The following is a 23,412-nucleotide window of genomic DNA, read 5'->3' as shown; positions in this document are numbered from 1 at the left end:
CAGAGGTCGCACTTGGGAGCTTTTTAGGAAAGTAAGATGTCAGGCCCACTTAAGATGAATCAGTCTGCATTTTAAGACCTCAAGGTGATTTGTATGCTCATTAACCTTTGAGAAAATATATGTGCGTAAATGCAGTCTCTGTACAACTGTATGTGTTTTTAAGGACTGTTTATCCAAGACTTGGAATTTGAAGATTATATCTCAGACTAATTACTAAATTAAATTAAAATGTCATTCATTGCCTCTAAGATTTAATCAAATGATCTTGAGAAATGTGGAAAATTTGATTGAGGTTTTGTTTCAGCCTAGTGTACTATTATATAAGATTTTTAAGAACACTTATCAGTCATATGAGAGATTTGTTTTGTTTTGTTTTGTTTTTTGAGACGGAGTCTCGCTCTGTTGCTTAGGCTGGAGTGCGGTGGGATGATCTCGGCTCACTGCAACGTCTGCCTCCCAGGTTCAAGCGATTCTCCTGCCCCAGCCTCCCGAGTAGTTGGGATTACAGACATGTGCCACCATGCTCAGCTAATTTTTGTATTTTTAGTGGAGACATGGTTTTGCCCTGTGGCCAGGCTGGTCTTAAACTCCTGATCTCAAGTGATCCCCCTGCCTTGGCCTCCCAAAGTTCTGGGATTACAGGCGTGACCCACTGCACTCAGCCAAGATATTTTTTTTAAAGAGCCACACAAAGTATTTACTCTTTTCTGAGTATCTTTTGGGAAACATTTCACCTATATCTGGATATGTATGATGATAATGTAGTGAGGTACTTTCGTGGATTAATTGGGTGCTCTAAAAAATAATTGGGGCCAGGCATACTAGTTCATGCCTATAATTCCAGCACTTTGGGAGGTCAGGGTGACAGGATTGCTTGAGGCTAGGAGTTCAAGACCAGCTGGGGCAACATAGCAAGATCCTGTTTTTACAAAAAGTAAAAAAAAAAAAAAATTGCCGGGCATAGTGGCACACACCTATAGTCCACGCTCCTTGGAAGGCTGAAGTGAGTGGATCACTTGAGCTCACAAGCTTAAGGCTGCATCGAGGTATGATCGTGCCACTGCACTCCAGCCTGGGCAATAGTATGAGACCGTGTCTCAAAAATAATTTAAATGATGTATTTATATGTGCGTACATTTCCAGGTAAAGAAAGATATTTGGAGAAAAATGTTCAGAGTGTCATTAACTCTTACCCATATATTTTGTTTTGAGTAGGTGGAGAAGCTGTGGGAGCTTCTGTGCCCTCTGCTTAGAACAGCACTGTCCAACATTACCGTAGAAACTTATAATGACTGGGGAGCTTGTATAGCAACATCTTGTGTAAGTTATCCTATATCTTTCTTTGTCTAACTCGTGTATTCAAACTGTTTGATACTGTCTCTGTTTTTTATTTCCATGGGATTCGAGACTATTATTCTAAGTGAAGTAACTCACTTCTTGAATCTTGAAAGTTTGTTCATACTTTTGTCATCTTACGTAATTGGAGATGGCTCTATTTAGCCTTTCAAATAAATCTTGAGAGGTAACTCTTAAGTGATTATTTTATCTTCTCTGCTGTGGTAATGCATTTTAAAATTAAGTGACAATCATGTATTTGGAAATGTCACTTACATATAGTAAAAGCCACATAATACAAAGTTAAGGTATTATTTTTTATACCGGATATGTCCATAGCTTGTGTACTTTGATTTAAGATAATCCATTTAACTAACAACAGTTTTCTCACTTTTAACTTGAACTATGATTGTCACATTTGAATCTGAGTCATCTGTCAGTTTTAGTTTGATTTTCTTCTTCTATACAGTCAGCCCTCCATATCCATAAGTTCCACATCTGTCGTTTCAGCCAACCTGAGGAGATGGAGAATATTTTGGAAGGGTGGGGGATGGTTGTGTCTATAGTGAACCTGTTCAGATTTTTTTTCTTGTCATTATTCCCTAAACAATATAGTATAACCACTATTTACATAGCATTTACATTGTATTAGGTATTACAAATACTCTAGAGAAGATGTAAAGTGTACAGGAGGGTGTGCGTAGGTTATATGTAAATTCTACACCATTTTCATAAGAGACTTGAGCATCTGTGGATTTTGGTATCCTAAGGGAGTTCTGGAACCAATCTGCCACAGATACCAAGGGGTGACTGTACTTATATATGTTTTTAGTATTTCTAAAATAATTGAATATGACTGGGTGCACTGGCCCTCACCTTTAATCGCAGAACTTTGGGAAGCCGAGTCAGGAAGATTGCTTGGGGCCAGGAGTTGGAGACCAGCCTGGGCAACATAGGGAGACTCTGTCTCTACAAAAAATAAAAAATTGCGAAGCATAGTGGCACATGCCTGTGGTCCCAGCTACTTCAGAGGCCGAGGCGGGTGGATTACTTGAAGCCTGGGAGGTAATCACACCACTTCACTCCAGCCTGGGCAAGAGTTAGACCTAGCCTCAAAAACAAAATTAAATAAAATAACTGAATATGATTTATTTATAGAATTGTAGGTCCCCTGTTAACTGTTACATCATATTTTAAACACAGGAAAGCAGAGATCCCCGGAAACTTCACTGGCTTTTTGAACTGCTGTTGGAATCACCATTGAGTGGTGAAGGAGGATCCTTTGTAGATGCATGGTAAATTTTTTTAAAAACCTATGAGGTGTTTATAAATGGTCTATACTTGTAAAGTCTAGATGAAGTAATTACTTTCTTCTGGAAGGTGTTGTGATCTGGTTCCATACAACATGTGATACTTAATAAGAGTTATTTATTAGTTGGATAAGTAAGTGAGATGTAGGCAACCTGAGCAATTTAAACGCAAATTAGAGTCAGCATTCTTTGCTGTCAGATCTTTTATTGGAATTGTCTTTTGTACTTTTGTGTCTTCATCACATCTTATGTTAAAAAGATACAAAGAGAGAGTAATCATTTTAAGGAAAAACTGCCTTGGTTGGGGCATATGGTGCTGTAGAAAGTTAGACAATAGAAATATGGATAATTTCATTCAAAAGAAGAAGTACTTAATGAGAAAACTTGAATTCTGATGTTTAAATATTACTTGGTGAGTATTCTGAAGTCAGTATTTCTTTCAGTTGTCTAGTAGTGGAGATGAAATGCAAATACAGAAGGAAAAATAAAATCTTCATAAACAGGCTATTTTGAATTGTGGATATTGTAGTATTTATTAGGTGAGAAAATGAAAAAGTTTTAAGTGAAATACAGACATTGTCTGTCCATACTGTCAATATGTAAAGGCAGAAAGGGCCTCCAAAATAACACTACGATGCTTTAATTTTAGTCGACTTTATGTACTACAAGGTGGCCTTGCCCAGCAAGAGTGGAGAGTGCCTGAACTATTGCACAGACTACTGAAGTATTTGGAGCCTAAACTCACCCAGGTTTACAAAAATGTCAGAGAAAGAATAGGAAGGTAGGTACCGTTTTCTCTGTGGTATACCTCTCGAGTGCTTTGTTTTTTAAATTGTAATAGCTAATAATACATGCTGGTTATGTTGTCAGTGGGTTTCATGGTGTCTTTCTCAAATTGTTTGCTATTGTGTCGTGGGAACCAGGATGCAACACTGAATGTAAACTAGGACAGCAGCGTCCTCAGAAGCCAAAGATGAGCAGTCACAACACTTAAGTTTCAATACCTCTTAATTATAAGGCTTCTTTTACACACAGGCATAATCTAAGACCCACTCCAGGAATTGTCTTGGGACAGTTTGCTTTGATTGGGTCATAACTTTTGAACCTCATTTTTATTGGTAATGTGGTACCTCTTCCTATATGAAGTATTTTATTTTGCAGCGTGCTGACCTACATATTCATGATTGATGTTTCTTTGCCAAATACCGCACCAACCACATCGCCTCATGTCCCTGAGTTTACTGCTCGAATTCTGGAGAAATTGAAACCTCTCATGGATGTGGATGAAGAAATTCAGAACCATGTTATGGAAGAAAATGGAATTGGTGAAGAAGATGAACGAACTCAGGGCATTAAACTCTTGAAAACCAGTGAGTGGATAAAATTAGTAGAAACTCATTTGAAAACATTTATTCGATTATCCTGTGGAGTTTTTTCCCACCTCTTTTTTTATTGTGGTAAAATAGATGTAATGAAAAATTTACTGTTTTAACCAATTTTAATCGTGCAGTTCAGTGGCATTAAGTACATTCACACCCTTGTGCAACCATCACCACCATTTATCTCTGGAATTCTCTTCACCATACGAAACTGAAGCTCTGTACCCTTTAACAACAGCTCCTCATTTTCCCTCCCCACATCCTTTGTAACCACTGTCTACTTTCCATCTCTGAATTTGCCCACTCTAGGTAGGTCATATAAGTTGAATCACAAGTCTTTTTTGTGTCTGGCTTATTTCATGTTACATTGTATTTTCAAGTTGAATGAATGAATTTCTGATTCATGTTGTGTCATTCGTCTGTTTGCTGGATATTTGGGTTGTTTCCACCTTTGGCTATTGTGACCAATGCTGCTCTGAACATTGATGTTTGTGTAAGTACCTGTTTGAGTGCTTGCTTGCAGTTCTTCAGGGTATGTACTAGAAGTGGAATTGTGAGACCATGTAGTATTCCTGTGCTTAAGTTTTTTAAGAGCTGCCAGACTCTTCTCCACAGCAGCTGCACCGTTTTACATTCCAGTCAGCAAATGCACAAGCGTTCCGTGTTCTCACCACTTGTTTTCTGTTTGCTTGCTTTTTTAAAGTATAGCCATCTTAGTGGGTATGAAGAAGTATCTTGTGGTATACTTTTTTAAAGTACAGCCATCTTAGTGGGTACGAAGAGGTATTTTGGTTTGCATTTCCCTAATGATTACTGATATTTCAAGAATCTTTATAAGCCATTTGTATTTCTTGTTTGGAGAAATATTTACTCATGTCATTCATTACCCACCCCTCTGCTACCTTTCACTTTGTCGTCCAGGCTGCTCACTGCAGCCTCAACCTCCAGGACTCAAGAGATCCTCCCACCTCAGCCTCCTGAGTAGCTGGGACTACAGGTGTGCACCACCACCACACTCAGCTAATTTTTAAATATTTTCTAGAGACAGGGGTCTCCGTATATTGCTCAGACTGGTCTTAAACTCCTGAGCTCAAGGGATCCTCTTGCCTTGGCCTCCAGAAGTGCTGGAATTACAGGCATGAGCCAGCCACTTTACCCAGCCCATTTCTGAATTAGATTATTTTGTTGTTTTTGAGCTTTAGTTCTTTCTTTATTCTAATATCAATGCCTTATCAGATACACAATTTAGAAATATTTTCTCCTGTGGGTTGTCTTTCTACTCTCTGGATAGTATGTTTTTATGCATAAAAGTTTTAAATTTTATTTTGGGTGCTGTTATACTGCTTCTCAATAAGTGTCTAATTTATGAAGTAACATAGATGATCTCTTTCGTAACATTGAAGAGCGATTGGAGTGGCTGTCTGACACTAACATTATAGTATTGTTCTACTTTGTGGTCTGTAAATGAATAGCAAAGACTTACTCTGCATGTTTGTTTTCAAAATAGTATTGAAATGGCTGATGGCAAGTGCAGGAAGATCCTTTTCTACAGCAGTCACAGAACAACTTCAGCTTCTACCTTTGTTTTTTAAGGTAAGGTTTTGCTAAATTAAGAATGCATCTCCTTTCTTCAGACAGTGTGTGAATTTTGATTGGAACTCTAAAAAGTAAAATGGTCACAGAAAAATCATTAGGTGATAGTGGTTTAATATTTGTTGAAATCGTGTTTTTAATATTAGGTGATAGCGAGATTTTGACAGCTACATGAAATTTTAACAGCATATTGTTTTACCTGATAGCTAATTTCTCAGTAATAATAGATTAGAGGGACTATTAATAGTTAAAAGAAAAGCTACAAAGAAATGTTTTAATATAGCCGTTTCTGACTTCTTTACTAATATAATCTACAAACGAAAGTGTTCAGTATGTTGTGTTTATTTTACAATGTTAAAGGGCCCTATAACTGTTTTTAACAAATATCTGCAGGAAATCATTTGCCTCTGGTATCATATAATGACATTTTGTTAATGAAAGGCATGGTTTGAATGGTTTTATCTAATCATCTACTCAGGGGATGCAGCTAGTAGAACTAAGGTCACAGGTTGACTCATTAGTTTCCAAAATCATAGTTTGCAATAATGATATGGTTGACTGTGGTTAGGAAAACAGTGTTAATTATACATTTGAAAGGCTTGGCATAAACATCACCACTTTTTGACATTATTCATCAATACAGTTATTATTATCCAAGGAGGAGAGCCCTTATTATTGTTGATTAACAAATGGCATGCTAAACTTTTGATTTGCTATAGTATACTTTGTCTTTAGGAAATTTCAAACAGATAACTGTACCAGTAACTTTCAAAGATTGAACTACTAAAATATTTTAAGAATGCTATGCAGACGATGATACCCAGGAATATCCCTGGGATCTTTTGGGGTATAAAAGTAGACAGTAGCTGCTAGTGTATAAGTCCTTACCTGTAGGTCTTTGGTGTACATAGGATTAGTCTACCTAGTACTTAAATGTTTTTCCTCTGTCACATACCAAGCAGATATAGAACATTCATAAATTCATAATGTGCAATGATTGTTAGGATAGCTGGGGTTCCATCCCTTTTCTTTCATTCAGAACAAATATAGGCAAGTATGTAAGAGGGCAGTTGGTAGAAGAATGATTTGAATTCACTTGAAGTTTATGAAAAACTTAGGTCATTAGAAAGCTGTATGATAGAGGCCGTGTGCGGTGGCTCACGCCTGTAATCTCAGCACTTTGGGAGGCCGAGGTGGGCGGATCACAAGGTCAAGAGATCGAGACCATCTTGGCCAACATAGTGAAACCCCATTTCTACTAAAAATACAAAAATTAGCTGGGCATGGCGGCACACACCTCTAGTCCCAGCTACTTGGGAGGCTGAGGCAGGAGACTCGCTTGAACCCGGGAGGTGGAGGTTATAGTATATAGTAAGCTGAGATTGCACCACTGCACTCCAGCCTGGCAACAGAGCGAGACTCCATCTCAGAAAAAACAAAGAAAGAAAGCTGTGCAATATAAGTTACCATTGACAAGCCTAACATTTCACCTGGATATACTAATATTGAGTTTGAGAATCTCCTAGGCCATCATGATGCATGGGGCCAGAGGTACAAAGGCATCACATCATAGTTATTTTGCCCATAAATCAGATGTGTAGAGGGTGAGGATAAAGAGAGGCGTTTAAAAGAAACCTGTTTACTAAACCATGAGAGGAGCACAGAAGGAGTTGAAGAGGAGGTCAGAAATTCCCTTTCCAACATATTTCAGATGCTTGTAAGACTTGTAAGTCAAGATGCTTTTATAAATGATGATAATGGGTACACATTCAGAGTTCAGTGGAGCAGTGCAGCCTGGTGGTACAAACTTGAATGTCATCACCATAGATGGTATTTAAAACCATGAAATTGAATGAGATCATCAAGGGAATGGGTGTAGATGGGAGAAAAAAAAGTGTAAGAATTGAGCCAACATTCACAGGTTAGGGGTGATGAGAACACAACAAATAGAGATGATTTAGTTAGCATATTCCTCATAACTTATTTATATGAACTAAATTAGAACCATTTAAAGGACTAGATTATTATCAACTCTCCAAAGTTTAAAACCCAAATTACCTGATCGTGGGTGGTCAACAACATGCATTTCAGAGGAGAGACCAGCGGATGGCAGCTTATCACCTGGGCCCCCTGCCCTGCCCGCCACTTTTTTTTTTTTTTTGAGACAGTCTCCCTGCAGTGGTGCAGTCATGGCTCACTGCAACCTCAATCTCCTGGGCTCAAGCAATCCTCCTGCCTCAGCCTCTCGAGTAGCTGGGACTACAGGTGTACACCAACCATGCCTGGCTAATTTTCTCAAAAATTTTTGTACAGTTGGGGTCTAATGTTATCCAGGTTGATCTCCAGTGGTCCTCCCACAATAGCCTCCCAAAGTGCTGGGATTACAGATATGAGCCACTGTGCTCGGTCTCCCATTCCTAATTTAATAAAAATGAGTTTCATTACTTTGAAGTTTGTGGAAAATTTCAGTAACAGTGTAAGTTTAATTCTTTCCTTTTAGAAAGAAATACATGCCTATTGAGAGAAAACTTAGAAAGTTGGAGGGAAATATTCATAAACTACCATTACCATTAACCTTTCTCATATGTATCTTTTTTTCTTAAAATTATTGTGAGTTTATAAATGCAGCACATACTCATAAAAAATCTATAAGATAGATTGACAAGACTAATTGTGTATAACAGCCAATGTTCATAGTTTTATTTATTATTTCTATTTATATATATTTCTCTTTTTATTTATATTTCCTCAAATGTTATTTTCCTACATAGTTGTTTTTCAGTAGAGTCATGCCAGTAGCTCTACAGCTTCCCTTTTATGAACGTAATCAATATATGTACCTTTCCACGTCAGTAAGTAGATATCTGTATTATTCCTTATGTGGCTTATAGAATTTAATATCCAGTGTGCTCGCTAGTAGTAGATTTTTGGTTTTATCACAGTTGTTCACTAGGTAGACAACAAGAGGCAGTGAGTGGAGTCATTAATAGCATGAAGTTTTGAGCCAGGCTGCCTGGATCAAATTCATCTCCATGGGCCATGAACTCATTATGTAATCATGGGCATCTAATTCAACCCCTCCGAACTTTATCCCTCTCATCAGTAAAATGGGGGTAATAACACCACGCATCCTGAGGATGTTACAAGGATTAAGTGAGTTAATACGTGTTCCTCATCCAAATTGAGGAGTGGGTGGCTGAGTCTGGTAACAAGGAATTATGTACATTTTCCATTTCCTGAGTTGCCATTAGCAAATAGCAAGAGTTTAGATTAAAAGATATTGCATCCTAAATTGAGAGAATAAGGGGTGCTTTCATATGCTAAGTGCTTAAAGCAGCATCAGGCACATGGTAAACACTGTAGACATGTTCCTCCTCATTAATGATACAGTGAACATCTTGTATATATCTTCTGCACTTTGCACATATTTTTTATAGGATAAATCACAAGAAGTGAAAATGCTGGATCTACTTCAGCTAACACATTGTTGTAAGAAACATATGGTACATTGGCTGTTCTGTTAAAAATCTTATTTATCCTATCCCATAAAAAGCAGTTTTATATCCATAAAAAACCTTGAAATATATATTTATTAAATTTATATTTATATATATCTATATATAAACTTGCCTATTCTGGTCTAAGAGTTTTCATATTCTTAAGATTAAAGGAAGAGGTTTTCCAACCAATAATAGCTTACAAAGTCCTGGCTTTCGGGTAAATAGAGTCCTAGTTTAAAATCCTGCCTGTAGGTTGGGCACAGTGGCTCACACCTGTAATCCCAGCACTTTGGAAGGCCAAGGCGGGCAGATCACTTGAGATCAGGAGTTTGAGACCAGCGTGAACAACATGGTGAAACCCCATCTCTGCTAAAAATACAAAAATTAGCCGGGCGTGGTGGCAGACACCTGTAGTCCCAGCTACACAGGAGGCTGATGCAGGAGAATTGCTTGAACCCTGGAGGCGGAGGCTGCAGTGAACCAGATCTGGCCACTGTACTCTAGCCTGGGTGACAGTTTAAAAAAAAAAAAAATTCTGCCTGTGACAGGTGCTTTCTTTGTGACCTTGCACAAGCTTCTGAACTTCTCTCCTATATAAAGAGTGGGAGTTTAATATCAGTATCCCTCACAGAATTGTTAGAAGGATGAAATGACATACCTGGAAAGCAGAAAGCACAGTGGTGAAGTACATACTTATATTATTATTTTACTGATCTTTAACTGAATTTTAATTTGGAACAATTAAGGGCTCAAATGGTGGTGGTCAGGAGGGAGGAGAGGTATTTTATCCTAAGTTTCAAACTTCAGAAAATGCTCCTCAAAATCCACCACTATAGTTTTGCATATGTGAAACTTAAGAATGTACAGATACTGTGGTACAGTGGATACAGTCACCTCACATTGATGGTATTTCTTTAGAAAAACTTTTTTTCAATAATCAGGAGAAAAATATAAGGTGATTCCTTTGCTAACTAAATGAACCGCATTTTCTACTGGTTAACATAGTTTAGTATATAATCTATCTGGTGAAATTTATCTATTGGATTTTAGGATTTTACTCTTTTTAGTAGAACATTTTCACCCATACTGTACTTGAGAATATTGTGTCTTAATTTCATTAGAAAAACACTTTTTTTCCATAATGATAGGAAGAGAGACTGCTGATTCAACAGACGAGTGAGTCATCTTAAATTCTGGTGATAATAGACCTTGCTAGCAAATGAATATCTTCTTTTTTATACCACAGTTAACTACCCAAACTGTAAATCACCTCATATTTAGTGTGAGTGTGAATAAAATGACCAGGAAAAGAACTCCACCTGTAATGCCTAGAGATGTGAACTGTTGAGTATTTACCATTTGTACCCTGATTTTGCTGGTGTATGTCCTTTTATACCTTTGACTATGAATGTGTCTCTGCTATACCCTACAAATGTGTTTGTGAAATTGTTTTATGAATAACAATTACTTAATTCTGCAAGGTGATTCTGGTTTTTAACTCAGTATATCATGTCCATCTTTTCATATCATTACACAAAATTGCCTCTTTTTATGACTAAATTGTACCATCATTTAAAAATTTAACCAGTTTTCTGTTGATGGAACCTCTGGCTGTTCTTAAGTATCTTGCACATGTGAGCATATTTTTAGGATATTTCCTAGGTGTAAAATTGCTGGGCAAAATAGATGTATCTGCATTTTTTTTTTTTTTTTTTTTTTTTAAGAGATGATAACTCACTGTGTTGTCCAGGATGGCCTCAAACTCCCAGGCTCAAGTGATCCTCCCACCTCAGTGTCTTGTGTAGCTGGAACTAGGCTGCTCTCAAACTCCTGGCTTCAAGTGATCCTCATGAGCCACTCTGCCCAGCCCATGTTCACCACTTTCAAGCTTTTGCACACCTCTTTGTCTCTAAAGAAATACCCTGGCCGGGCACGGTGACTCATGCCTGTAATCCCAGCACTTTGGGAGGCCGAGGTGGGCAGATCACGAGGTCAGGAGATCAAGACCGTCTTGGCGAACATGGTGAAACCCTGTCTCTACTAAAAATACAAAAAAAATTAGCTGGGCGTGGTGGCGGGCACCTGTAGTCCCAGCTTCTAGGGAGGCTGAGGCAGGAGAATGGCGTGAACCCGGGAGGTGGAGCTTGCAGTGAGCCGAGATTGCGCCACTGCACTGCAGCCTGGGCAACAGGCGAGACCCCGTCTCAAAAAAAAAAAAAAGAAAAAGAAATACCCTTATACTGCTCATTTTTTATTTTCCAACTTAAGTTACTTTTCTGTGGATGTCCTGCCATTTTGGAGATGTGGTTAAATTACATCAACCATATTCTTCCTCACCCACACCAAGGCAGGGTTTTGAATCTCCTTGTCAAGTTTATACTTCTGTAATTTTTTTAAACCTTTATAAACACAATTCCTACTGGGATTGAATTAAATTCATAAAGTAATTTTGGTCACATGCCAGGGATTCAAAAATGATGTGTTCTGACATCGCACCAATTGATATTCAATACTTAATGTTCAGTGTTATTTCCTTTTCCTTTTTTTGTCACCCAGGCTGGAGTGCAGTGGCACGATCATAGCTCACTGCAGCTTCAATCTCCTGGGCTCAAGGGATATTCATTGTTACTCAGTTGGTTAGTGTTTCTGGGCTTATTTGGTGGACACAGCACATTTTCTAAAGAGAGCTCGTACTGACATTTTCAATTCAAATTTGGGATTACTAAGATTTTATTTAACCACTTGCATTTTTATATCTTTTACCTCTCGTGAAAACTCTTGGTTCCTGTTGACAGTTACTCTAAATTTGATTTTTATACATCCCACAAAGCATATATTACGCTGTTTTTAAAAGTCACTGCTCTAAGTATGTCTCTGCTAGCCAGATAAACAGTGAGGTTCGCTTATTTCATTTTGCTTTTGCTTTTTTTCTGAAGAGATTTTTTTTTTTTTTTTTTTTTGATTCGTTTTTTTGCTGTGTTGTCCAGGATGGTCTCGATCTCCTGACCTCGTGATCCGCCCGTCTCGGCCTCCCAAAGTGCTGGGATTACAGGCGTGAGCCACCGCGCCCGGCCTTTTCTGAAGAGATTTGTAAGGGATTACTTTATAACAATAGGAATGATTCGTATGATAGGATATCTAAACTACAAGGATGTACTACAGTTTATTTAACCAGACACTCTCCATATCCAATAGATATTTGAATTATTTCCAGTGTTGTGTTTTGAAATAGTGCTACAATGTAGATCTTTGTGTAGTCATTTCATATGTTTGCCAGTGTATCTTTGAGATAGGAGGGTAGACATACATTGCCAGTAGAAAGTAAATGAATATGTGCTTTTGCTAGAGGCTGCTCCACACCCTTCTTTATTGGTTATTTCCTCAGATACTCACTTTTACAGTATGATATTAAACATCCTGATTTTTCCCAGTAGGACAGGTGAAAACATATAACTCAGTATGTTTTTAATTTGCAAAAAGAAATAATTTTTATTCTAAAATACCAAGGATTATATTTAACTGAGGTAAAATATTTAAAACTCAGCATTATGAAATGTCTTTGAATACCCATAACAAAAAAGAACTGAATCATGCCTTCGTTATGACAAAGATTCTCCTTGACCAAACTTAAGTCAGTTCCTCTGAGTGAGCCCTCCTTCTGACTAGATCTCATCCTTGGGCTCTGTCTTTGGCCTGTCTGTCTTTGGTCCAGTTTTAGCAAGACTGTCTCTAATTTAGTTTAGAAAGAATCCCCCACCCTTGGTATCTGATCACCCTATTCTGCCTTTTGCAGGAATCCTTTTAAGTTGGTTTAGGAGGAATCCCCCTACCCCTGATGTCTCTGAATAAAGTTTTCCTTACGATTTTAACAAATGTCAGAATAATTTTTTTTAACAACAGTTTAAAGCTGAGTGTATTAATTCACTATGATAGTTTGTCCAGTGTTTGGTAGAAATAATTTCCCTTAGCAAACGTTATTGTTTTTAAGAGACAGGGTATCACTCTGTCACCCAGGCTGGAGTGCAGTGGTGTGATAATAGCTCACTGTAACCTTGAACTCCTGGGCTCAAGCAGTCTTCCCACCTCAGCCTCCCAAGGACTATAGGCATGTACCACCAAGCCTAGCTAATTTTTTTTTTTTGTAGAGACAGGATCTTGCTCTGTTATCCATGCTGGCCTCATGAGATCCCTCCAACTTAGCACCCCAGAGTCCCTTAGCAAACTTTATTAAAACTTTCCCCTACTGAATGTGCAAGGGTGTATTTTAAAAATATTTAAAATGAATTTAAGGCATTAAACAGCATACATTCATAATCAAAGTATGGTACCAGACAAACCTGATTTCTTCATGAAAACAAATACGGGTACTGGGTACAGTGGCTCATGCCTGTAATCTCAGCACTTCGGGAGGCCAATGCAGGAAGATTACTCAAGCCCAGGAGTTTGAGACCAAACTGGGCAACACAGTGAGAGTCTGTCTCTACAAAAAAAAAAAAAATTAGCTGGACACGATGGTGCATACCTGTGGTCCCAGCTACCCAGGTGGCTGAGGTGGGAGGATCACCGACCCCAGGAAGTTGAGGCTACAGTGAGCCATGATTGTGCCGCTACACATCAGCCTGGGCTACAGTGCAAGACCCTGTCTCAAAAAAAAAAAAAAGAATGACAGCGGCTACAGCCATCAGATTTGTTGGAATTCATAATGATAATCTTTTAAAAGTTGTTATTTACTTTTGGAGGACAGACAGGAAATCATTATTTGGAATGAGGGAAAACTTTTATATATATATAAGTATTCTAGCTAATAATGAAGAAAGAATGACCATTTCGCAAATCTCTCTTTTTGTAATGGATTATCACAGAAAGACAAAACTAAGTATCAATGAAAGAAGTACATAGCACCACTTATGTTGTGCTCAAAAAAGTAAACTTCAATAAAGTCAGACCTTTACATCTAATAGCCAATTTATAAGACTTACTGGGGCCAAGGAATACCACTGCAGGGATGCAGTCAGGGAAGGCCACAGTGGGGGAAACTACAAAACAACAGACACAGCCTTTTTTTTCAAGGAAAAAAATACAGAGCAAGGGATTTTAAGATAGTAGGGGGAATATATGCGTTGAAAGAGATTTATGAAACATACGAAGTAAGTACAATATATGGTCATTATCTTAAACCTGATTTCAGAAACCCAGTTGTAATAACACATGAATGCGGTAATTGGGGAAATCTGAGTACTGCTACATATTTTATATTATAACTGTAATGAAGTTTTATGTGTGATGATGTCCATTACATGATTCTTTTTTAAGAGACCTTTTAGAAATAATATAATAAAATATTTAGGATAAAATAGGGATTTGCTTCAAATAATTTCATTGGGGAATGGGAGTCACAGGGGAGCAAAAAATGAAACAAAAGATTATGAGTTTGTCATTATTGAAGAGGTGATTGGCTCCTGGGGGTTCATTTTACTATTCTCTATATGTTTGAACTTTTCCATAAAAATTGTTTAAAGTAAAGATGTATTATCTCTCATGTAGGATGCCTTTGTACTTACTGGCAATTATTTTTCCCTTTTTGTCCTTTTTACATTATTTTTTAGATTGCCCCAGTGGAAAATGACAATAGCTACGATGAACTGAAAAGAGATGCAAAGTTATGTTTATCGTTAATGTCTCAGGGGTTGCTTTACCCTCATCAAGTGCCTTTGGTACTTCAGGTGCTAAAACAAGTAAGAGTGTTTATACTATTTATGTCTTTTGATGAGGATTTTGGTTTACCATTCTAAGAATTTCATAGTCAGCTGCAGTGCACACAGCGCCTGGCTTTTGTTTTGAATTTTCTTTTAGTGTAAGAGAAGACATATATATTGACCAAAGAAACAGACCTAGATTCTGTGCCTGGCTCTGCCACCGCCTTCGGTGACTTTGGGCAAGTCACTCAAGCCAAAAATATGCAGAGAGCTAATTCATTATTAAGTGCTTTGGATAAAAAGTGCTTATGAGGAAGGGGGATGGTGGTTCCTTTCTACCAGTTCTCCTTTGTTTTGCTCACTTCTGTTACCTGGTCTATTCTAGCGAAACCTATATTGACTATACATTCTCTGCCTGCATTGTTAGTATACCGTATGGTCAGCTTTTTCCAGACATTACACATGTTATATGGAAGTGGACATCTTCCCATAGCTTTCATTTTAAATTTGGTAACACACTGGAAAATATTTTCAACAACCTACAGTGGTATTTCTTTGTAGTAGAATTTAGTAGTAGTTAATCATTTGCTTTCCAGACCATACTGCTGCTACCAAAAGTAAAATAATGTGCCATCCTCAGAGGAATTAGGAGCCATTAATCATGACTGATTATCTCTTGTGAAATTGACTTTTACCTTTGTGTGGGTATTTTTGTTGTTGTTTTTGAGACAGAGTTCGCTCTGCTGCCCAGGCTGAAGTGCAGCGGCACCATGTCTACTCACTGCAACCTCCGCCCCCCAGGTTCATGCGATTCTCTTGTCTCAGCTTCCCAAGTAGCTGGGATTACAGGTGCCTGCCACCACACCCAGCTAATTTTAGTATTTGTAGTGGAAACAGGGTTTCACCATGTTGGCCAGGCTGATCTGGAACTCCTGACCTCAGGTGATCCACCCACCTCACTCATCCTTCCAAAGTACTGGGATTACAGGCGTGAGCCACCGCACCTGGCCTCATTCAACCTTTTATTTATAAGGAAATATAAGATGAGCTTGTCCTAGCTATAGCTGTGAAAATAGAGTTAAATTAGAATGTTACATTGTTTGTATGTAATGTCACTATCTGTCACCTCATGTTCTCGTCAGTACTGCTTTATCGTTTATTTCTCATTCACAGACAGCAAGAAGCAGTTCTTGGCATGCACGATATACAATACTGACCTACCTCCAGACCATGGTATTTTATAACCTCTTTATTTTCCTAAACAATGAAGATGCAGTTAAAGATATCAGGTGGCTGGTTATAAGTCTTTTGGAGGACGAACAACTAGAGGTAAAATTTAAGTTATAGAAAATGGAAATTCAGTCAATTTAAAGAAACCATCATAGTTCCCTTTTTAATAAGTATTTGTGGCCAGGTGCAATTGTTTATATTTATAACCTCAACACTTTGAGAGACTGAGTCAGTGAGATCACTTGATGCCAGGAGTTCAAGACCAGGCTGGACAACGTAGCAAGACTGTCCCTACAAAAAGTACCAAAATTAGCTGGATGTGATGGTGTACGCCTGTGGTCCCAGCTATCCAGATGGTTGAGGTCGGAGCATTGCTTAGCCTGGAGGTTGAGCCTGCGGTGAACTGTGATTGCACCACTGCATTCATCCTGGGCAGCAGAGTGAGACCCTGACTCAAAAAAATTAAATAAAAGTAAATTTAATTTTAACGTAGCCCTATGTGAGTAATTTTGATACCCTAATCATGATTCCTTATAATACAAATGGAAGAAAAATTGGGCACGTTTTCATTCTGTTTTCTTTGCAGTTGGGCAAATAATACTCGTGAACCCAAATTTTCTTAACTATGAGAAATTGGGGATGATAACTGTAATTGTCCCACTAGTTGTACTGATTTTTAAGGACTTAATGAGAATGTGCACGATGGCAGTTTCAAAGGGAGTAAAAATCTACACATAGACGCTGCTATCCAATAGACTTAAGATAGGTTTGCTGTCCTTTTTTTGTTGTTCTTTGGTAGAGAAATTAAAGATAACTTTGTGGTGAGGTTGCATTAATGTTTTGTACAAAAAGATAATGTATTATCCCATACAGCCTAATGTAAGAAGCATGTTGGCAGTAAATATGGCATGAGATACTACTTTTTAAGTTGGCATTAAGGAAGAAAATGTCATTGAATTTTTGGTGAAAATGTTGCTTGTTTTATGGACTTCATAGTTTTTTCTTGTAGTAAAGTACTCACAGTATTTTATATACTTATTCGAGTTGAAAATAGATTTTACCCACAGGAAAGTAGGAATGGAAATTTCTCTACCTTCCTAATGAGCCTATTTATATTTCTTACATTCTGAGAGTGGATATTTTCTAGTCCCAGTAGTACTCACAGACTGGTTATAACAACTCTTAACAGGCTTCAATTAAAATATTTACAGCTGTGATTTTTTTTTTTTTTTCTAATTTCTTATTGTATTCTTTAAAAACTAACATAAAGGAGTGGAAAGGTTGAAACCTTGTCATTGTCTCCTAACTTTAATTATTATACCACTTGCATTAAAAATGTAGTTTTTAGGAGCTTCTTTTAGAACATTTTTATGGTGGGGTGGTTTTTTTTTTGTTTGTTTTTTGTTTTTTTTTTGTGAGACCGAGTCTTGCTTTGTTGTCCAGGCTGTAGTGCAGTGGCACAATTATGGCTCGCTGCAACCTCTGCCTCCTGAGCTCAAGTGATCCTCCCACCTCAGCCTCCTGAGTAGCTGGGACAGTGGGCACTCGCCACCACATCGAATTCCTTTGTTTGTATTTTTGTAGAGGCAAGGTTTCGCCATATTGCCCAGGCTGGTCTCAAACTCCTGGGCTCAAGCAATCCACCCGCCTTGGCCTTATAAGTTATTTTTATGTTTTCTTCCATATAGAGGTTTAAACATAGCTGTTATGTAAACATAACCATGATGTTCATGAAAACTATCATTTTTTAAAGCAACATGTAATACCAAAAAGCAGTGATAATTTGCTAATTTCTATTCGTTGATAGTATGGGGAGAAACAATGTTATCTAAATGAGAACTGTTTAAAGAAACCTTACGGTATTTAGTCTGGGCGCTGTGGCTCACGCGTGTAATCCCAGCACTTTGGGAGGCGGATCACGAGGTCAGGAGATCGAGATCACTCTGGCTAACATGGTGAAACCCCGTCTCTACTAAAAATACAAAAAAAATTAGCTGGGTGTGGTGACGGGAGCCTGTGGTCCTAGCTACTCAGGAGGCTGAGGCAGGAGAATGGCGTGAACCTGGGAAGTGGAGCTTGCCGAGATCATGCCACCGCACTCCAGCCTAAACGACAGAGCAAGACTCCGTCTCAAAAAAAAGAAAGAAAGAAAGAAAGAAACCTTACTGTATTTAAAGGAAACTTATTAGAAATAGAGGAAAAGAGTATGTTTTTAGCTGAGAAGGCTAAATCTATTCTTTCCTCACTTTTTAAAGTTAATTAATTATAGACACGTACCCTGGAGTAAAATATCTCAGAAATAGACCCTGTCACTGGAAAACAGCATAAATCAGTTGAAGGTGTTGGGGATCATTTGTTAGCAATTTAGAGTAAGGGAAAAATAAATTAAAACGTTTCATATTACAGTATATTTTTGATATAGTAAAGAGACTCACCTTCTCCCCCACTTTTTGGAGACAGAGTTTCACTCTTTTTGCCCAGGTTGGAGTGCACTGGTGTGATCTCAGCTCACTGCAACCTCCGTCCCCTGGGTTCAAGTGATTCTCCTGCTTTAGCCTCCTGAATAGGTGGGATTACAGGCACCTGCCACCACGCCCAGCTAATTTTTGTAGTTTTAGTAGAGACAGGGTTTTACAGTGTTGGCCAGACTGGTCTCAAACTCCTGACCTCAGGTGATCCACCCACCTTGGCCTCCCAAAGTACTAGGATACAGGCGTGAGCCACCATGCCCGGCCAACCCCCGCCCCCTTCCACATTTTAAAAAATAAATTAGGAGAAAGTGGATTTGGATATTATTTATAGGAACATAATAGAAGCAGGAATGACTCTCTAAGCCTTTGAGTTAATAGATGTCACATCAAAACATGCACAGATCTGACTGCGTAGAGTGGTAGTGGTATTATAATAATGTATACACTTAAAGACACTACATGCTATAAGCAATAAAAAGTTACACCTCCCAATAACCAGGAAAATGCAAACTTGAAACAATGAGGCATTTTTACCTACTCCTAATTTAGTGTTTTCCTCCCCTCACAAAACGAAAATGTGTAGTAATGAAAAGCAGTGTAAAGTATAATGGGTAGTTCACATTTAAGTTTTGTGTCATTATATGTTAGCACTGGCTTTTTTGAAAAGCAATAAATAGCCATAAAATTAACAGTAAAATTGTTTATATATTTACATTTACTAATCCCAATTTTCGTAATCTATTCTAAGAAAATACACTGCAGGCTGGGCACGGAGGCTTACGCCTGTAATCCCAGCACTTTGGGAGGCCAAGGCAGGAGGATTGCTTGAGCCCAGGAGTTAAAGACCAGCCTGGGCAACAGAGTGAGACCCATGTCTACAAAAACTAAAAACTTAAAAACTCAGAGTGAAAATATATACTATAATATAATATATATACTATAATATACTATAATATGAAAATATGAAAGCAATCTAATCAGTAGTTAATTATGAAAATAAATTTTGGAGGCCGGGTGCAGTGGCTCACACCTGTAATCCCAACACTTTGGGAGGCCGAGGCGGGCAGATCGCGAGGTCAGGAGATCGAGACCATCCTGGGGAAACCCCGTCTCTACTAAAAATACAAAAACATAAATTAACCATGGTGTCAGGTGCCTGTAGTCCCAGCTACTCAGGAGGCTGAGGCAGGAGAATGGCGTGAACCCAGGAGGTGGAGCTTTCAGTGAGCTGAGATCGCGCCACTGCACTCCAGCCTGGGTGACAGAGCGAGACTCCGTCTTAAAGAAAAAAAGAAAAAGAAAAGAAAAATTATAGCGTGTAAGCTTTATAGGAAATAGTGCAACCAGTAAAACATTTTACAATGTATTTCATATGCTAGTGTAACGGACGCAGGAAAGAACGTTATGTACTCAACAGACTATGATGATAAACTTATGAAAAACCTTTTGAAGGAATACAACAGAGCAAAACATCTGTTTTTTAAAATTATCATTGTGTATTATGAACATTAAACATAAATGTTTGTGATTTATATGTGAAATGATGCCTTTTTACTGCTTTTTTTCCAAAAAGTTGAGTTACCATTCCAATTTGAAATGAACTGTGTACACGCTTCATTTAGTGTTTGTGTAAACTGTGTTTATAATCTCACAGCAGCCTGTGAAATTCATAAGAATTAAACAGGATATAAGTCTCTATGATGTATGCCAATTACAGAAATTAGGTTGGTCTGTGCTTTGTTACTAACAAAAATAGCCAAGGCAGTGGCCTTCAGAGATGTAGTCTGGGAAAACTTGATCTTAATGTCAGGCTCTGGCACTGCTTTTACAGTTATAGCCCTGATGAGAGCTATCAGTAGGGAAGATAATTTATGGAGAAATTTAATTTTTCTAAAAGAGGTAAAAGTTTATGCTCATAACCCTAAGGTAGTTTTTATCCATTATGAGGCCACAGACTCTGAGAATGTGCTGAAATCTCTATTAAGAAACTGCCAAAGAGCATACACAAAATTTGCATGCAATTTCAGGGAAGGTCTTCACACCGGTTCCCACACTACCCCCTATCCTCCATTATTCCCTCAGACTTAGAATGTCAGTTCTAATAGACATAATTATATCTACAGGTTCGAGAAATGGCTGCTACTACCTTAAGCGGTCTGCTACAGTGTAATTTCCTTACCATGGACAGTCCTATGCAGATTCATTTTGAGCAACTTTGCAAAACAAAACTACCTAAGAAAAGAAAGCGAGACCCTGGTTCTGTAGGAGATACCATTCCTTCTGCAGGTAACATTGCTGGTAGAAAACACTCATATCCTGTTGGGAATTAATGAGGGTTAACGAGGCTTACTCATATTTATTGAATACTTGTATGTATGTGCCCAGGTCTATGCTAGGTATTGGGAAAAGTTTTCCCTACTTTTGAGGAATTTTGCATATAGAAAGCAGGACTTGGGAATGTAGAAAAGCTAAAATTGAGGTAAGTACAAAGGAACCTGTAGAACTGCTACCTAATAACTATTGTAATCAGTCTACCCTCCACCCAGAATAGCTTCATAAAAGAGATACTCAGATTAGTTATTTTGGAGGGTCTGAAATACCTGTTTTTGGAATTTAGAACTTAAATGTAGATGTACTGACAGAAAAAACTAAACAAAGCAAGCCTTGTTTTGATTTGGAGATGGGGATTATTTGGTCCTTCATTAGTCCTTTGGTGAGAGAGTGCAGAGTCATTGCAGGAGCTGCCAATCTAGTTGAATATAGACACAAGTTAAACACGAGAATAAGATCTGACTACTATGTCATGTTTGAAGAGAAATGTGAATGTGATTACAAAGATGCATCTTGCCACGTTAACTATAATCCTAATAGAAAATACATAAAAATATTAATAGTAAGTAGGCATTTTATTGAATTTAGAGGAAGTGCTTAGAATATAAAACTTTTACTGCTGATTAGTGTTAATTATGTCATAAAGTTACCTAGTAACAGAATCCAATAAAATATCAATGTACGTTCTAGTATCTTTGCTTTTTGGGATATACATATATATGTTTTATATATAATATAAACATATTTTATAATACATATATTTTGGAAACAGGATCTTCCACTGTCGCCCAGGCTGGAGTGCAGTGGCATGATCTCGGCCCCCTGAAACCTCCACTTCCTGGGTTCAGGCAATTCTCATGCCTCTGTTAGCTGAGTAGCTAGAATTACAGGCGCGCACTACCACACCAGCTAATTATTTGTATGTTTAGTAGAGATGGGGTTTCACTATGTTGGTCAGGCTGGTCTTGGACTCCTGACCTCAAGTGATCCACCCACCTGGGCATTCTAGAATACTGGGATTACAGACGTGAGCCACAGCACCAGCCTGAAACTCTATTTTTTAAATGATAAAGTGCCAAAGTATTTTTAGGTCTTTGTTACACCAAATGATAGTGTTTACAATTTTGACCAGTCCAAAGTCTCTTTTCCTTACCTTCAACTCCGTTTTCCATGTGTCACATATACACATGTAATATGTTTTAAAACACATGAATACACACACCTTTATTGAGAAACTGAGAATTTGAAACGACTTTAACTTACAGCACTACAGAAAGAATAGAGACCCTTTAGAATACAGACATGCTGCAATTCGCTGTTTTAAGAAATAGACCTTCTTCATACATGATGTGTTAACTAATGAATCAATGTATTCTGGGTAGGGTCGTCACATCCAGAAAAAAAAAAAAAAGCTAATTTTGATTGGAGATTATTTTAGAATCAGGGATTGTACTGGCCTAGGTACAATTATGCTGTCATGGATGAACAACTATGGAAGTCTTGAAAAAATCTTTTTTTTTTTTTTTTTTTTTTTGAGATAAGGTCTTGCTCTGTCGCCCTCCTTGGAGTGCAGTGGTTTTGAACAATAGCTCACTGCAGCCTTGACCTCCCAGGCCCAAGCGATCCTCCTGCCTCAGCCTCTTGTCCAGCTGGAACCACAGGCATGCACTGCCATGCCCAGCTAATTTTGTTTTTGTTTTTTTATTTTGAGATGGAGCCTCGCTCTGTGGCACAGGCTGGAGTGCAGTGGTGCGATCTTGGCTCGCTGCAACCTCTGCTTCCCCGGTTCAAATGATTCTCGTGCCTCAGCCTCTGGGTATCTGTGACTTCACATGCCATCACACCCAGCTAATTTTTGTATTTTTAGTAGAGACAGGGTTTCGCCATGTTGGCCAAGCTGGTCTTGAACTCTTGACCTCAGGTGATCCACCTGTCCTGGCCTCTCAACGTGCTGGGATTATAGGCATGAGCCACCATGCCTGACTGCCAGCTAATTTTAAAAATGTATTTTTGGAGAGACAGGTTCTCACTTTGTTGCCCTGACTGGTCTCAAATTCCTGGCCTCAAGTGATCCTCCCACCTTGGCCTCCCAGAGTGCTGGGATTACAGGTATGAGCCACTGTGCCTGGCTGACAAATTCTTAAATACAGTATTATTTTTAGTTTAGCCTTAAAATCAAGTTTTTGATGTGTATACATGTAGATTCATTTTAAATGCAGAAATTCACATATTGAAAACAACATAATTGAAAACTAATTTTATTTCACTGTCACAAGTGCATTAGAGACATGTAAATATTTGCACACATGTTGCTGTTTTCTTTGCAGAGTTGGTCAAACGCCATGCTGGGGTGCTAGGACTTGGCGCATGTGTTCTCTCTAGTCCTTACGATGTTCCCACCTGGATGCCCCAGCTCCTCATGAATCTCAGTGCACATCTAAATGATCCTCAGCCTATTGAGGTACAGTTCTTCCTTATTAGTTTGTACATGTAGTGTCAGTGATGTTTTCTAAGAAACCATAATAATAATTTCCTATACACTCTGAACTAACTGCTTTCATAAAGCT

General features: G+C 38.2%; 1 protein-coding gene across 5 annotated transcripts in view; it reads left to right on the top strand.

Moving 5' to 3' along the window:
• Positions 1-23,412, top strand: part of PSME4 (proteasome activator subunit 4) — a 106,777-nt gene that overhangs the window by 80,751 nt on the left and 2,614 nt on the right. For 3 of the 5 annotated variants that reach the window (XM_031655157.1, XM_031655159.1, XM_031655156.1), the window contains 9 exons: positions 1,216-1,320; positions 2,539-2,630; positions 3,295-3,426; positions 3,807-4,015; positions 5,532-5,617; positions 14,724-14,852; positions 15,987-16,142; positions 20,638-20,800; positions 23,173-23,306. In XM_031655157.1, coding sequence (XP_031511017.1) covers positions 1,216-1,320; positions 2,539-2,630; positions 3,295-3,426; positions 3,807-4,015; positions 5,532-5,617; positions 14,724-14,852; positions 15,987-16,142; positions 20,638-20,800; positions 23,173-23,306 — 1,206 coding nt within the window. The remainder of the gene's footprint in view (positions 1-1,215; positions 1,321-2,538; positions 2,631-3,294; positions 3,427-3,806; positions 4,016-5,531; positions 5,618-14,723; positions 14,853-15,986; positions 16,143-20,637; positions 20,801-23,172; positions 23,307-23,412) is intronic. The other 2 variants (XR_004178252.1, XM_031655160.1) reach the window with 2 other exon arrangements.

The sequence above is a fragment of the Papio anubis genome, chromosome 14 (assembly GCF_008728515.1).
Source record: "Papio anubis isolate 15944 chromosome 14, Panubis1.0, whole genome shotgun sequence".
NCBI lineage: Eukaryota > Metazoa > Chordata > Mammalia > Primates > Cercopithecidae > Papio > Papio anubis.
This window is presented reverse-complemented; position numbering and strand designations above follow the sequence as displayed.